Source organism: Chanos chanos, chromosome 2 (genome assembly GCF_902362185.1).
Source record: "Chanos chanos chromosome 2, fChaCha1.1, whole genome shotgun sequence".
NCBI classification, from domain to species: Eukaryota; Metazoa; Chordata; class Actinopteri; order Gonorynchiformes; family Chanidae; genus Chanos; species Chanos chanos.
Genome location: NC_044496.1, coordinates 15,847,492 through 15,864,112, shown reverse-complemented (window position 1 = coordinate 15,864,112; position 16,621 = coordinate 15,847,492). Strand labels below are relative to the sequence as shown.

Genomic DNA, 16,621 nt, shown 5'->3' with positions numbered 1-16,621 from the left:
ATGCAATGGACCACAGCTGCAATTTATACCAGTGTTCATTTCTTCACAGAACAAATCATGGTACATCAATAAAAAGTAGAACATGACAGTCCCCCGAGCTTTGTAAAAGGTTCAGTGAGAAGGATTTACATATAATCTCTCATAAGAGATACTATTGATCCAAATATAGTGTCATACTGGATGGTACAGCTTCCTCTGGGAGAGAAGCTTCTAAACTGGGTCCTGCTGAGTGGTTGGATCCATTAGCCTATCGCTCTGCACTGTTTAAATAGACTGTATGTCATAACAAATTGCTAGCAAGTCTGCATATCCTTCCTCCTACTCTTTCTGTCAGTCTTTGTGTCTAAGCCAAATACTGACAACGTCTTATATAACAGAATAACAGATGACAGAAAGAAAAAAAAAATCAGCCCCTCAGAAGCACAACAGCAGTGTGCGCACATTTACAGCACAAAAACTTGGTAGCAGTTACGGACAGAACCTACTTTCACACAGGCAACAAATGCTATGTACACAGCATCAGCGTTAAATGGACCTGAGTACCACTGTTGAATGGACTTTGAGACAGCTTTTTTAGTCTAACTCTCACCAGAGTGGGTCTATGTAAAATGACTAAGATTTAATTTAACTGCCGGTAAGTAAATTTAACACTGGTGAACTTCCTATGATTTACTGTGCAGTTCTCACTTATACGGCTCAATGTCATGATACTCCACAACAGCTTTTAAACGCTAGCAGAATAAAAGTGGTTTGATCAGATTTATGGAATGGGATTGGACTTGTGAAAACAAATCACTTTAATATTCTTATGTTAGTTGAACTGCATACAGAGTTCTAACAATGCACACATTAGACAAACCAGCTCCATGGGAAAAAGCTGTTACACCAAATGGTTTTGTCATAATAAACATAAAAGTAAACTGAACGTAAAGCACTTCAAAGAATTATACCCGGTCCTTCGCCTAGTGAGCAGCATACAGGAAATAGCGTCCGTAGAACAACCACAAAATCAGCCATAACAGGGTTTTGGGCTTTTACATTGTCATGGTGCAAGAAGTGATCCAGTGAAAAAGAAACACTGAATTATTCTTTGTAACTGAATGAGATATCATTTAATGGAGTTAGTGTGAAAGTGACATTTTGAAAAATAGCATCACATGTCCTGTGAGATTTAATGAGGGAGACTCTCAGACCTCCCCCGAGGGAGTGACCTTTCCTCCTCCCTTCTGACAATGGTTCCTCCAGATTTATTGGGTCTCTCACTGTCCATGAGGTAAAGAGACACAGTGTCTCGCCAACCAGGCTATATCCTTTCAATTGCCACATAGTAGGACACTCAGGACAGACATTATTGAAAGCATAGTTGGATCCACAGTGTCAAAACAAGCCCAGGCAATGCATTCAATGCCAAGCACTTTATTTTGGAAACTGAAGTCCAAGGGTGTTTTTTTTTTTTTTTTTGGCATTCTTCCGCAAGGATCTACAGATAAGCATAACATAGACACAACATGTTCACTAACTGTCGAGAGATTGGAAAACTTAAATTGCTTTGGAAACAATGGTAAACTACCACTTTACTTTAAGTACATCAAATTATGCTATATTTACGTATGACATCAGAAGAAAGAGATTGCTTGAGATATACCTGAGTGATGCATGAACTAACTGGTTGCTCTGGTTATGCATCTGGAATTCTAAATGAGGATTAAGTTAAGAACATTCAAGGGAAGAAAGAAAGAAAGAAAGAAAGAAAGAAAGAAAGAAAGAAAGAAAGAAAGAAAAAAAGAAAGAAAAAAGAAATACCCTTAGCAGTCCTGAAAAAAGCCCACATTAGAGAAACAATCATGTGTCTGTGCCATTCTTTGGAAGAAAACCTGACTGAAAACCTCTGCAAGAACACATGCATGTCACATGATCTGAGCACAGGGCAGCTTGAAACCCATGACAGGTGAAAGGGTTTCCCATGATGCCCAACACCAAACCTTCCCAAGCGCTGCCCATGCTTATACACGAAGGTGATTTAACTGTCAGCAGAGAGGAACAGAAAGGTGCTCTTTATATTGCCATAGCTGCAGCAGAAGTGTCAACCTGAGCTACATGACAAGCTGTTGTTACTGGTCCTTTATGTGTACCCATCTTTCCAAAAAATATGCAAATGCAAAGTGACTGGAGTGCACATTGTCAAGGTTTAAACCATCAGTGAAGCAACTAAAGCAATGGTTTGAGCATATACATTTGTAAGCATAGGCCAGTTCATATATTTTGGCCAAGTGAACACTTCCACATCTAAACTGGGTAAAATAGTTGTGAGCCATGTCTGCGTTTGGTACATCTACTGTTTTTGGACCAGTTGACCAGTTTGAGAATCAACTCAGACCTGAGTAAGTGCTGCAACATCGCTTGCTTAATGTACCACATCACATGGGCGAAAGCAAGTGGAGGAATTTAATAGTAAAATGCTGAAAAATCCCAGGAAAACTCATAGACAGACCAAAGTGAAATTGGGAGAAACAAATATACAAGCTGATGTATGCCTACAATTATACACACCATAAAGTCACTGGATTCTCTTCATTACCTCTGTTATACAGAAGATAATGAAGACTACCCATTGACATGCTTATAGGCTGTGCCTCTAAGAAACGTGCCTGAAATCAGCAAGACTGTGGAGAAATGTATAATAGAAGAACTTTATAAGAGACGGTGCTCTGTAATCATTAGAGTGGAGTAAAAGCACTATCATATCAAAGTGAGGATTTCTTTGCTAGAGCTTGATGATCAAGTGCTCATCAGGATTCTAATGCCCAGAGGAGGAGTCCCAGGAAGACTTTGCAATTACTGAATTGTACCCAGGAGAGAGAGACATGCAACCAAGGTCTTCATGTACAATTAGCTTAGAATTGCTGCCTGCTACAGTGTAGAACAAGCAAACACTGACTGGTACTCCACAATTTGCTCTATCTCACTGCACAAGGACTGATTCCCCTATGGCTGCTTCTCACATGACCAGACCGCAACTAGCTACATCCAGACTGCTTTTGTTTATGGACTCTGGTGGGACTATTGAAAGCAGACTTAAGGACTGGTATGGACCATACTGACTGTTGGTCAATTCATGGACCGTGAGACTAAAAGGACATTTGATTAACTTCAACTGCTTGGCTCAGGAGCTGCTGAACTATTGGATGGATGCAGACCTCTCACTGTACTGAACTCAGTGGAAAAAGTGCACACTGTTTAAATGCATGTGGTAAGTTACAGTGCACAATAAACAGTACAAATGTAACATTTATAACAGGTAATTATTTTATATCAATAGTAGTTTAAAATAATTCTTACGTGTTTCTCATTGTCTTTTAAGAGTAAAATGGTTTCATTTTTTTGTGTAATGTCAATTTAGGCCAAAAATGTTATGTTTAGTATCACTATTCAGGAGAGACCATAAAAGCAAACAAAACAAAAGCAAGGCAGAAGGAAACCCGGGGTACGAATCACAACTCAAAAACCAAAGTATACACCAAACTATGAATCTGACAAACTGTTCAAACACAATTCCATAATCAAACCATTTCCATTCTTTGAAATGTAGTCTAAGACACAAGCAATTATTAGGCTCATCATTGAGCTCTCATTCCCATTTTTAATGACTCCACAATTAGCATGTCCATCTGCCCCATTTGTGACTCAAGTCAAAGCAACCCCTTAATGACATTTATCCCATTCATTAAATATTGATGAGCTACTCCAGCTCAGCCAGTACACTTGTCTTTGATAGAGAACAACGCTGCCCATTCAAATAGCCCACACGAAGAGACAGGAATCATACACAGCGAAATAAAAGGGGGCAGTCAAACCATGAAGGACAGCTGATGTAGCGAGCAGGGACATTCAGGTAAACTAATGTTAGTCTGATGATGGGAAAACAAGGGAAACAAAATAATGATTATCTCTTTGCCTGAAATTACCATTCTGGTCTGTCAGTCCATGGCAGACACACTCCTCTCTTTTTCATGTAACACTGTAGATATTATATACACAAAACACAGCAGTAGTTTTCCGAGGCAGACTGCTGACTTTACAAGACATTTACTACCTGACTGTTTAACTAAGGACACCTTTAAGGGCTCACTGGTTAAAAGAAATTTGGTTATGCAAGCTTTAATTATAGAGAGCAAAGACCAAAAGCATAAAACTTCTGACTGAAACACAAGAGCACAGTTTGTCATGCCCTGGAAGAATACATTATCTACATGTATTGGGTAACATAAAAGAACAAATGAAAAGAAAAGTTATAAAAACACTTGGGAGACAGAGAGAAAATCCATTCCAAATTACGGCAACGAGCATAAGTTTTACTTACATGTAGTGGAGATGAGGGTTCTGTGCAAACGCTCGTGGTTGGATCATACGTAAATTGCAGTTCGTGATTGTTCTACAGGGAAAAGATAATTGACATGAAAATGGAGAATTTTACAGCAGCACCAACTCAATTACACTTTAAAGCTATTCATCAAGTGTCTTTAACAAAATCACAGGCACTGCATGAGAGCACACACATGCACATTCAACCCCAAAAGGAGAGTCATTCAAATCTGAGAATACTCCTGGGTAGGTAGACCTGAGAACCTATTCAGTGAAGATGATGACAGATTCCTGAGAGAACTGCAGTGCCCCATCTTGCTTATCTCTTTAGATTAAATCAGTTAAGTATAACGGAATCATTAGAATCCTAATCTCACCTTGGTGTTTTCCTAGAGAAGCAGCGATCAGTTGTTTCCTTGAAATACTGATTACATTCAGTAATTACAACTCTGTGTCATAACCTTAATATTTGTATTTTTATGACAGTCCAAAGGTAATTACACTCAAATTTCTCCTTACTGAATAAACAACAATCTTTGAGGGTTTAACGTCGTAGCCTACTAGTGGCTCCACTGTTCATAACCACATCCTCAGTTATGAAGCGGTCTGCTGGACTTTGTTCCAAGCAGACTAAAGGTGAACAGTTCTCATCAAAATGCCACTGTGTAGTCATAAGCGTTCAGTAAACACACCCATGTCAGAGTCATCTGGGGTGTGGTTGGTTTCTATCTAAATAGGGTTGCAGTGAAGCATTCTTCCTAGCAGGTGCAGTTGACCTACGGTGGGCTCAGTCTGTGGCATGGGGTCCCTGGTGTCAGAGTCATTCCATGGTGTGGGAGGCATCAAGGGAGTCTACTCCAGCTGGGGAAAGTGATGTTAATGAGAAAATGCTAATGTGGAGAGCATGTGGCCTCCCTGATGAGAGATCAAGGGGAGCAGAGAGGCTAGCTCTGTCTTAAGGAGGCAGGGGAAGAAGGAAGATATTGGAAGAGGAGTGAGAGGGTAGGTGTGAAGGATGGAGGGATGATAAAACTCTAAATGGGCCCAGGTAGAAGTAGAGTCCAGATTCCTTAACCACAAAGACAATGTCTTCCATTTAATCAAAATAAATCACCTCCCTTAGCGCCTGACTGGAGAAGGTGATACATTTTTCTCTTAAATCTGCTTGTATAGAATGTTGTCTCAAAACATGTAGTAATGTTGCTCAGTATAATATGTTCTTAATGCAAAATTCTATTTTTGAGCAATTTATTTCGTGAGTACTCACAGCTTCTGCAAACCAGTGTAAAGCTCCATGTCAACATCCTTTAGAATCTGCAGGCCAGTCCAATTCTCTATGTGTCTGAAAGACAAAAAAAAAAAACAGTATCAAATATCATACTTAATTTTTCTCTCTAATCAATGAACACATTTTTATTCAAGCGATCTCCATCACTATTTCGACGGTCTCATGGAAGAATCCTGGGATTTTGAATAATTTTGAAAATTTCCAGAAGAGGATACAATGTATAAATTGGTGAGTTGAACATGAGAAGTGACTATCATCTCACTCTGCTAGGGTTCTGTCCTGCTTGCCATAGTTTTCAGCAACCATCTAGGCCTACCCCTCTGTCAATTCAGCAAACCAACACATCCAATCACAGCAGTGACGCTTACCCCTGATTCCCTTTATCCACTCCGCCTCTTGCTTCCACAAATAGATCTTCAAATTGGCTCGCAAACACAAGCAAATTAAAAAAAAAAAAGCAGTCCTTGCCAAGAGTTTTGAACCCCTAACTGCTCCCTTTCCTTATCGCATCTCCTTTGCCTGCAGAACTATGTTTCAATGAAAAGTAGCCAACTGTCACATTTATTCTTTTTATGAATTCATCTCTTTTTATGAAATAACCAACTGTGATATCAGTAAGAATAATTAATTGTTGCACGGACTAATTTCTTTTCTGTTTTAAGTCACAGATTTTTGAGGTTCTTGTATGCTCATGGTCCTGACTTTACTGAGGGAATCTCTATCATGTCACTGTTAATCTTCAGTTATTTGATACATGTTTATTTGTCACTGTTTAATTTACTTGTCTTTAGGCATCTTCAGCTTTGGTTGAATATATTGCAGAGTGTGATATGAGTAATATCTGCTATTGTTTCTATTATGATTTTTTTTACGTTTGTGGGTAACCATACATGCACGTGCAGCCCAGACACTGCACATTAGTGGAAAAATGTACTCAAATTTAATACAAACACAGAGAAAGCTTTAAAAAATTGTACTGCAGTTTATGTAATACCGGAGAATGCAGGGCACTTCAATGCCACTCACTGCCATTATGATCTGTAATTCAAGTTTCCCTAAAGAGCATAGTAGTGAGCCCTCTTACAAAAGATCAGAATCAGCATAGATATTCACCCTTAACCAAATTACATATAATTTACAGACCTTCTCTAGAACCATCTCTAGACCTAATGTCAGAGAGAATGACCATGGTGGCTGAAAAACATTATGTACAAAACTGACACAATGGAATAATATGCTGGCCTTTTATGCGTGAAAAACAGACCTGATAAAAATGCAGTTCTCAAGTTAGGCCTTGTCTCTAAGTTTAGTTCATCTTGTGGAAGACAGACCTTCCCAGTCTCTATGGCTTTGAGTTGTTTTCACAATCTATTCTCAATGCCCGCTATTGTTTTTAGTTCCGGTGCCTGCACATGATTAACAGCTCTGTTTAAATGATCTACCATACAAGTACACTGAACTTAACGGAATTGATCTCTCCAACATTGTCTCAAAGCCAAACATCCCACATGGGGGGGGGGCAGGACTTTGGAGACACAACATTGGAAATGAGTACATAAATTCCACAGATAAGAATGGCTACATTGTTGGACTTTACCGTTAAAAAAACTACCAAACTTGTGACTGATTGACTTAACTGGTGCTAGTCAGCAACATGATAGTGACTACACAAAAAAATCAACAGTGTGAAATTGACTTTGAGAGTGTTTAAATTTTATCATCTGACATAAATTAATGTGATGAATATCTACAAATCAGGTACTATAGTAAATCCTTTGTAAGGCCCTGACACTTACTCACTCACTTACCTACTTACTTACTTACGAGACACTAGCTTATATCTATATCTATATACTTGCCTATGCAGATATTTCATATTTTTCATACACCAGTCTCATTTTCAGAGCTCTAACACAGTATCTTGCTTTATTTTTGGGGGGGGGGGGGGGGGCGGTATTAGGGTAAATTAACTTCTGTCAGTATAACAGCGCTCTAAACATACTGTTGGTCTGCATATGACTCATCGACGAACACATTACTGAAGTGTTCAGGCCACCTATTCCTGTCATTCATTCCACTCTACATCCATTCCACTTCCACATCCATTACTGCCCCTTTAACGGCAGACACTTCGAAGAAAGCTGTAGTGATTGTAACCAACATTCAGCTCTTAAAATTTGAAACAGATGTCTCTGTAATTGCTTTGAATCATCTGTGGTTACTGTGCAGCAACTTAAAGTTGTTCTACAAATCAAAAGTAATTTTCGATATTTCAAGTCCCCAAGTACAGACACACACACACGCACGCCGCACACACACACACACACACACACACACACACACACACATATATATAATGTGCATACATTCAGTTGTATGAGTCAATGGAATTTTAGCTAGTCCCCATCTGCTGATGGAATTAAGGAATCATCCTGGAGTCAAATTTTCTTTGAATAAACATAGTGGCACAGGAATTTCAGTTCAATCATATTAATCAGGCAGGGAGAGCTGAAGCATGATGTTGTTCTTCTGAGTATTCCCAATATTTGTTCTACTTCAACAAAAGAAAGGAATCACATAGTTATGTTCTTTGCTGAACAGTAAAATGATACTGACCAATGACAAATTCATCAAAACTGTGGTTACAAAGGCAAGACTAAAATACACTGTATATGTGACCACAGGAGACAGTAGATCAATAACCAGAGAACTGTAAAAGTGACGGTGAGGGAAATCTATAATGATTTATGAAGTTATTTCAGATAGCTTATAAGGACTGATTGGCATACAGATTGACCTCCTAATTGATTGACCAGTTGACTATATAATTTCTTGGTAACAACAGGTCATCCGAGCCACAGCTTGTGCCGCTGCAGATGAACCCAGCTGTCCACTGTAAAACAGTAACATGTCTGAACAGTAAGAATGCTGTTTGTTAATAAAAAAGATTATAGTCTGTACATGAACAGAGTGTTCTTTTTTCCAAACACATAGCTTGTCAGGTTTGAGCGTTGTTACAACCGTTAGCATGGTATCAGTCTACAGTTTGGATGTGTGTAAGCAACGACCTACAGCTCCTAAGCATATCCACTCCACTAGCCAAGGGTAGAATTTGTCAGAGTAAATATAGTTTCAGCAGTGCCCGCTCTCAAGTGTATCTACATTCAGCACATCTCCACCCCACGTCCGTGCCCACATCCTGTCCAAAATGAAAATAAGTATAATTAGGCCCCATGAGCCAGAGACCGTTAGCAAGGGAGTAGCAGAACCATACGTAGCCAGTACTTCACACAATTGTGCATCTCCAACCCTGCGCTTTTCTAATCGATTTGCAACCCTAAACACATGACAGGAACACAGTCTCTATAAGATGTCTAAAATGTTTATGCCACAGAGTTTAGTTCAGGTTTGGAAAATTTTCTGAGTAATAATTTTCTATTTTGTGTGGTACAGATATAAAACTCAATTTGCAGGTGCCAAAAACTATTAATGCATTATTTAAGGTCTGTAGTGCTGTCGCTCCTTCTGTTTGAGATGAGCTTTGTAGCATACTCTTCATCATCCTAAATATGCATTGTTTTTAAATGCAGAGTTTCATGGATAATACACTGCTGAGAAATGCTCTCATGTTCTGAGACATCATTTAGAACAACATGTTTTGCATGATTAAAAAAGTAATCAAAATGTCATTCCCTTGCTAGTCTTTTTCTGAAATTCCCAAATGAATAAAGCTTCAAATTTTTAATAATGTAAAAGGTCCAGTGGTGAGAAGCACAGTAGATCAAAATGGGTTTCTTGTTTTCAGGTGGTTTTGTATTTCAAACCCTCTACATCAAACCAAAACCACACTGTGACCAGCATGTTCATAAGCATCACCCAGCTGCATAGCTTAGGCTAATTCAGTGGTCGCAAAATAATAAACAACTCATAAATAATTTTTGCATTTAAATTCTCATTAACACTATTATTTATGGAATATTAGCTTTTAACAAATTTGTTTTTTATTTGTATAGAATTGTGTATTAAGACACCTACAGTTTTTATTAGAAAAGTTTCTTAAATTGTCAGTATTCATAAGATGAGCTGAGTATGAGAATATCAATGATTACTCACACTGAAAACATGTTTAAAAAGATTGAACTTAATCTTGAATCTCTCAGAAAACTAGAGCCAATCCAGACAGTCAATGCTGTCTTTTGTCAATGCAGACCCCAAACACACTTTCACTCTAACAATGAGAGCTCTGATTCAATGTACATGGAAGGTTTAAGGATAACACTTTTGTACGCGATGAACAATAACACACCATCATAACATGGACCTCTTGCTGTCAGCATTTCGTGTTAAATCTGCTTCAAAATCAGCTTCCCATTCAGTTGGAAGTTTTAATTAAATATATGATTATATTGCACTGGCAGGCAGCCAACAAAGCCATTCAGCATGTCAGTCTGTGAAACCTTTGGCTAAGGGAATAAAGAGTGTTTAAAACAATTCCCATCTGAAAGCCTCTAACAAACATGCATTTGGTCATAATTTGCCACTACTGTACTAATATGTACCCTGTGTGTATACAGCTTTGTAAAGCTTGCTGGGTTTGACAAAAATATCCACATAAAACATGGAATGTATTTCACAATTCAGGACTACTGAGTTAGTTGTATAATGCAAAATTTGTGTTATTTTACGAATACTGATTTGCTGTTCCATTTGACTATAACAAGATTAGCAATCCTGAGAGTGCATAATCCGCATGTGTGTGAAACAACAATAACTTGACTATACTATGATTGTTTTGAGTTCTCCAGAGAACTCGGTAATTCCACTTTGTGAAATACCTTGCAAATATGTAACTGGATTAAAGATACACTACAATACATATTCAAACAAATTGAGATTTGAAGTCATGAAGGCAGTGTACAACGCTTAAGTGGCTGAACTGTGTTGTACAGTCTGCTGCAAATGACAGGTAATTACCTGAAACTTCAGTCAGATCATGTTTAGGTTCACTAGAACTTCTGCAAATAAGTGAATTCTGTAAAACATAATTTGACAACCCTGACTAAGGTTTTCTCATGTTCATCATTCATTTTCCACTGTATTTGATTTTGAATGGGATGTGCTCTCAGCTTATGGCAAATCACCAAATTCATGTCAGAAAATTTGAGTTCACATGAGGTAGTAATAATCGATTTTTACAGTCCATCTGTGAGAACACTGTCTTGAAAACATAAAAAGTTTTATCTCTGCTGATTGCAGTTTGTTAAAAACAATGTTTAAAGCCAATTCAAGAGAATGTAATACAGAAACATTTAGTACTCTTTAGACTTTGTTTGAAAGAAAATACTTTTTCCACATACATAGCAATTTTGAGACTTGTTAATACTCTTATGTCGTTTAGACTGATGCTCCAGGAACGGCTCAGCATGCAAAACCCAAATCCTAACCACAAGCACACTATGTGCCATTTATGCTACCCAGAACTCTCTCTTGACCTAAGAAAAATCATGTTGTCCTGTAGCAGATTAGCTTTGTACCAATAGTGACAAAAAAAAAATAGTCAGTGACTGGAAAATATTTTCAGTTGGACAGCAAAGAGAGCCTTTGAGGGAATTAAATGAAAGGTCAGGATGAATTCTCTGTTTAGACGTAGAGCACCTGAGTTCTTTGTCTGATGTGCACTCAGTGATGAATGATCATATTATCATATTCAAATGGTAAGAGAAATAAGAAGGATAAACTGTAGCATTTCAGTGGAGCACCTTCCACATTAAACACCATGTGGTAATTCTGCTTTGCTTTAAGGGGTGTAGTGGGAAACACTCACAAGCATAACTGATGGCACTGCTTGTAACACATTTGTTAACCTATAGTCTGAGCTACAGCTCTTGTCTATCTAATACTGATAGACAAAGCTTCTCAATGGCTTAACTTTGTATATCAAAAACTTGACAATGTGTGATTCCTTTTTTTTACATAACGCTATGTGTGGGTTGAAACTACTGCCTATTCAGGCAAATTCATGAACATATACATAAATTATCTAGCCGGTCTTTATTTTCAGTTATCAACATAAAAGAACATTAATTATCAGCACAGATTAGGCCAATATGAAATAAACTGTACCTAATTATAAATGTGCTGGGGTAAGGGCACGGAGGCTTTTGCATGACCTAGAAAAGAAAGATCAAAGGAATTTTGTACTTGGATTGGAAGTGTTCAATATTTCATAGTGGAATAAAGTAATCTTGAAAGCAAAAGTTGCAATAACACCTCACAAAATCTACTGGGTAATAAGCTGTTCAAATTTCCATCCTGATGTTACTTATAATGTTTTAGAGTTTGTTCACGTAATAACATAACAGATTTTTACATCTATATGGCAACATCCATACTCTGTTCCTCTTGTATTGTGGTGCAACTTTTTGGTGATGCAAGTGGCAACAAAAGCACAGCCCAACTGGAGGATTCAAGGGGCGATCATTTCAAAGGATCATTTGTTTGACATTGTCTAGAGAGACTTCGTCGCCTCTGCATAACTTTTGTTATTACAATTATGTTCTAGGCAGAATCGGTCAAATTACAACATTACAACATTAAAAGGTGGTTGATATGATTTTAAATCCCAGCAAACGGAATTATGATTCCAATGCTATTCCTCAGAGCAAGACATTTTGCAATAATTTTGTCACAATATGTGTTCAGTCGTAAAAGCCCTTACAACCATTTAGACATGTTGAAACTCACTGAGCTGTGTTGCTGAAAAGACCCCAGCCTGACCAAATAATGTTCTCTGTGTCATTAAAGCAGGCAACCTCATACATTCTCATCCTTACTGCTGAGTTCATCATGTCATCAGACATGAGCTAGATGCTTTTACACTGTTCAAATAAACAGGTGCAGCATAGAGGCCATTTTTGAGTTGTAAATTACAAATTTACTGTGGAATTGTCAAGACCCTGATTTTTAACGTAAATTGTCAAGATAAGCTAATTAAAATGCAATCTCTTTGGATACACACTTCAAAAGTCACTGAGTAGCTGGCTGTCTAACATTTAGACTAAATGTTAACCTCTTGCCCACGAGCTGTCTTTCTCAGACAGGATTTCAATGCATCTTTTGACTGTTGAATAAGAAGGTGCTTCATTTATATTCCTGTGTAAAGTGGAGCTCTGCAGATGTGAGGGTGCGTGGGAGAAGCGGGGTCAGTCACATGGGCAGTCTTTTCACTGCAGCTCCGCATGCTAAAGATCCAAATGCTCTCCTCCGAATTCTCAGATGGCAGCCGTGACCTACTTAACACAAAGGCTGCTTCATACAAACTTGATGATCCACTTATATTAAGTAATAATAATAATAATTATAGTAATAATAATAATAATAATAATAATAAAAATAATAATAGATCTATATGGAGTGGAGTGACATATAGAGGTCCAGTGAGACTATAGATACTTAGTATATTTGGTGTTGGTTTAATGCACTAAGATGCACATACCACTGAGAGATATGAAAAAGGAAAATCTCCTATTTCAACCATATACTTGTTAAATCATATGGCACCGAGACACATACTCTGCACTCATGTGAACTGTGTTCTGGGAATTAAATAAAAAGAACCAAACTCTGAGAGAGGGATTCTCTTGGGCGTATGTACTGATCTTTATAATGTAGCAGTTGGTGCTGTATGACACAACACAGATTCACTGAGTTTCCTGTGACCTGTGAAATGTTAGAGATAAAAACACTTGAATATTGCTATGACTACATGGCACTTCACAGGCATTATATAGGTCCACAGGATATGCCACTCAGCCATCCATATGAAATAACACTTCAAGGCATCATGGCCTCACAGCATCAGGTTCTCAGAACACTACATTTACAACTTGTAAAGCGATTTTCCTGCCTCTTCTTAAACATATATTCTAGTATTTGTCATCTCACGGGCAAACAAGTAGATAGATAGATAGATAGATAGATAGATAGATAGATAGATAGATAGACAGATTCACCTAAGCACACAGCTAATTGTCACAGCTCTGTCTCATGGGGAGCTGTCCAATGTGCTGACCAAAGACACGAACAGTGTGCTATTTTTTGTCTTATTATTAGCAAACCGAACCCGTAGGGAACCTGACAAGTGATCCATTTTATCAATCGTAATTACGTAAAGAGACCACTCGCACATGCGAGAGTCTATCAAGTCCGCGGATGTTCCGTCACAGTGAATGAGAATATAAGCGGTCTCCAGTACTCCGTTAACGACGAACACAAGAGACTGCTTCCAACATATAATTCATTGATCAGAATAAAAAAAAAAGCAGGTACGTACTAATATGTCATGAGAAATCCGCAGTGAACTCACTCTCACAATGAAATAGTAAACGCAAAGAAAACATGCATTTTTCAAAGTATATTTCACTAAGAATTCACCGGAAGAATAGTGATGCCTGCTGATGCCTTTAAACGATGGTTAAGTATATTTTCCTATTGTGTAGCCTACTGTCTGTGTAAAGACTCTATGCCTAAAGAAAGGATTTGGGGAGAATTTCGGCCTGATTTGTGCTAGTAATTAGATGTCTTTGGCTGACCCTTCATACAACAAAATCCAGTTAAAATCCCATGGACCTGATTTTTTTTTTTTTTTTTCATCCTCCTGAATACAGCCTATGTCACCGGTTGCTAACCTCAAGACGCGAAGCGAATTCATAAATCACAGTTTAGCGGCAACCATTAAAAGCAAAGCTTGTATACTCCTTTCCACAGCTGAGAAAAAGAATGCATTTACTTACATGGACGTGATGTTCCTAAATAGATCTTCAATGTCGTTGCTGCTATTGCCATTGCTCCCTGTATCTTGCAGTGCGAGCAAAGGGAAGAAATTCCCACTGTCAGACTTATTGCAATAGATCTCGGTAGGTGAGCAGCTGCAGGTCGGCGGACAATCAAGCATTGAGCTGAAATAGCCTTGGAAGATGCTTGAAACAAACAAAATCCTCCACCAGCAAGGTCGAAATGAATGAGACCATACATCCATGACTTTCGGTCCAAAATGGATCGATGTATCCGTGTGTTAATGATCAACGGAGAGTGAGCCCTATGTATCTGAATGCGTGTGGCTACATAAGACAGTATGCGCCTATGTGGGGGTGTAATCGTTCAATATTGAAATAACCCCCCTTAAAATTGTAGGAGAGTATTGCGTTATAAAAACAAGTATTGATAATTCCAGAACTCCACTTTGGTTTTCACTTCACAGTCCATGATAGAATGAAGCCCAGAGTGCCCCTTGGAACAGTGGCTCTTCTGACTAAACTGAGAGACCGAATGAGTTATACACTGTGCGTGTTGAAACGAGAAGTTTGCGGTTTGAACATGAAGTCCCACCTACCGGGCAGAATTAAGACTGACACCTGCGAGAGGCGGATGGAGAGTACATTATGGGTGCGTGAGTCACCAACATTTCCGAGGTAAAAAAGGCTGAAAGTCTATTTGCTACCATTTTAAAAAGCTATGTTTCTTGCAGTAAGTGTTTTTGCTTAAAAATACTTATTTAATATTTATTATTTTTTACTGATCAGTACATAATTTCCACTTTAATTATCTCCAGACTGTTAATGATCAGTTTTGACATTTGATAATTTTTGAACGCCAAGGCCTTTTATTTAAAAAAGAAAAAAGAAAAAAAAAAGAGCCTAGCTGTGTCACTGGCAGAGTGAATAAATAGCCTGTCTCTTCTTAATCTGGCCATTTATTTTCTAGGCAGGGCATAAAACGCAGGGTAAATCTACTTAAAATATGGTTTGATCCCTGATCAAATAATTGAGCAGAGAGGAGAACTATGGATAAAATAAACGTGGAATTCCAGAAAGAGCACTAATCCTACACGCTCCCATAACCCAGAGATAAACTAACCATTTTTGTGTTCTTTGTGAATCAGCACCCATGAATGGAGATTTAGGATAGAGGAAACAGAAAAGTGTTCATTATAAGCTGCCTGATGGAAGATTTTGATTAGATTAGTGCTTCTGAGCTGTAAGTACTCTCTAATGATTGCTTCATCAAGATTTTGGAAAACAAACTGCGGATACATTCTCCTTGTGGCTGTGGTCTGTTAGTCCTCTGGGATTTCTGTGTCACCCGGAGGATGAGCAAGGTAGGTTATCCTGTTTGTACATTAGTTTTTCGCTATACCTGAGGCAAAAGGGAGGCAAAGGATAATTACAAGAATCTATTTGCAGGAACCACTCCAAACTCTGACATAAATCCTGTCAATACAGTGTCCTACTAGTGTTAAACAAAAATACACATCTCTGTCTCAGACCCAAAGGCAACCAATGTACATTTGTAATCTTGCAGTCTTTCATGTTAAATTTCCTATAGCCACAGAGAATGAAATATTTCCTGTGTTGGAGTCATACATCTGTTTTGTGTGCCCATGGTTGGTATAGAATGAGGCATTTATGAGTTGGCTTCAGCAAGTGATGTCACTCTCACCAGAAAATCAAGAATAGCTACAGCAGCTACTTTATATCAGCATGAAATTCAGCTGCCTACTTGCTCTTGTAGCATGAGCAATGCATTTGGTGTGCATTTTGCCTTGGGAAATTACACTCCATGCTGTATTAGAGATGTGTTTCCTATCACAGATACCCTAAACTAATATATGTCCTACAGTACTGTCCTTGACGTCAGGATGTTTGGAGGGAAATTGTTTTATAAGCCACTAATCTCATATCAGTGCTCCTTATGACAAAGTATATCTTTAAGGAACTGTCCAAAGTGCACTGAGACAGCACTGCTTCCTCAGAAAGCAATCCTGTCTCATGATGCTGTTTGATGGTACATGATATCTAATACATCAGAATTTTTCCATTTAAAAACTTTGAGACCAGAAAGATTGTGTCAGCCAAATCAAGCTCCTCCATTTTAAATGAGGGTCAAATTAAATAAATACATATATATATATAT

At 38.2% G+C, this 16,621-nt stretch overlaps 1 protein-coding gene across 3 annotated transcripts in view; it reads right to left on the bottom strand.

Annotated features, from left to right (window-relative positions):
• The window catches only part of ntrk3b (neurotrophic tyrosine kinase, receptor, type 3b), a 52,320-nt gene extending 37,633 nt beyond the window's left edge, over positions 1 to 14,687 (bottom strand). For all 3 annotated transcript variants that reach the window (XM_030764942.1, XM_030764941.1, XM_030764943.1), the window contains exons 1-3: positions 14,443 to 14,687; positions 5,630 to 5,704; positions 4,361 to 4,432 (exon numbers count right to left, since the gene is read on the bottom strand). In XM_030764942.1, the coding sequence (XP_030620802.1) occupies positions 4,361 to 4,432; positions 5,630 to 5,704; positions 14,443 to 14,687 (392 nt within the window). The remainder of the gene's footprint in view (positions 1 to 4,360; positions 4,433 to 5,629; positions 5,705 to 14,442) is intronic.
• Between the last annotated feature and the right edge of the window lie 1,934 nt (positions 14,688 to 16,621).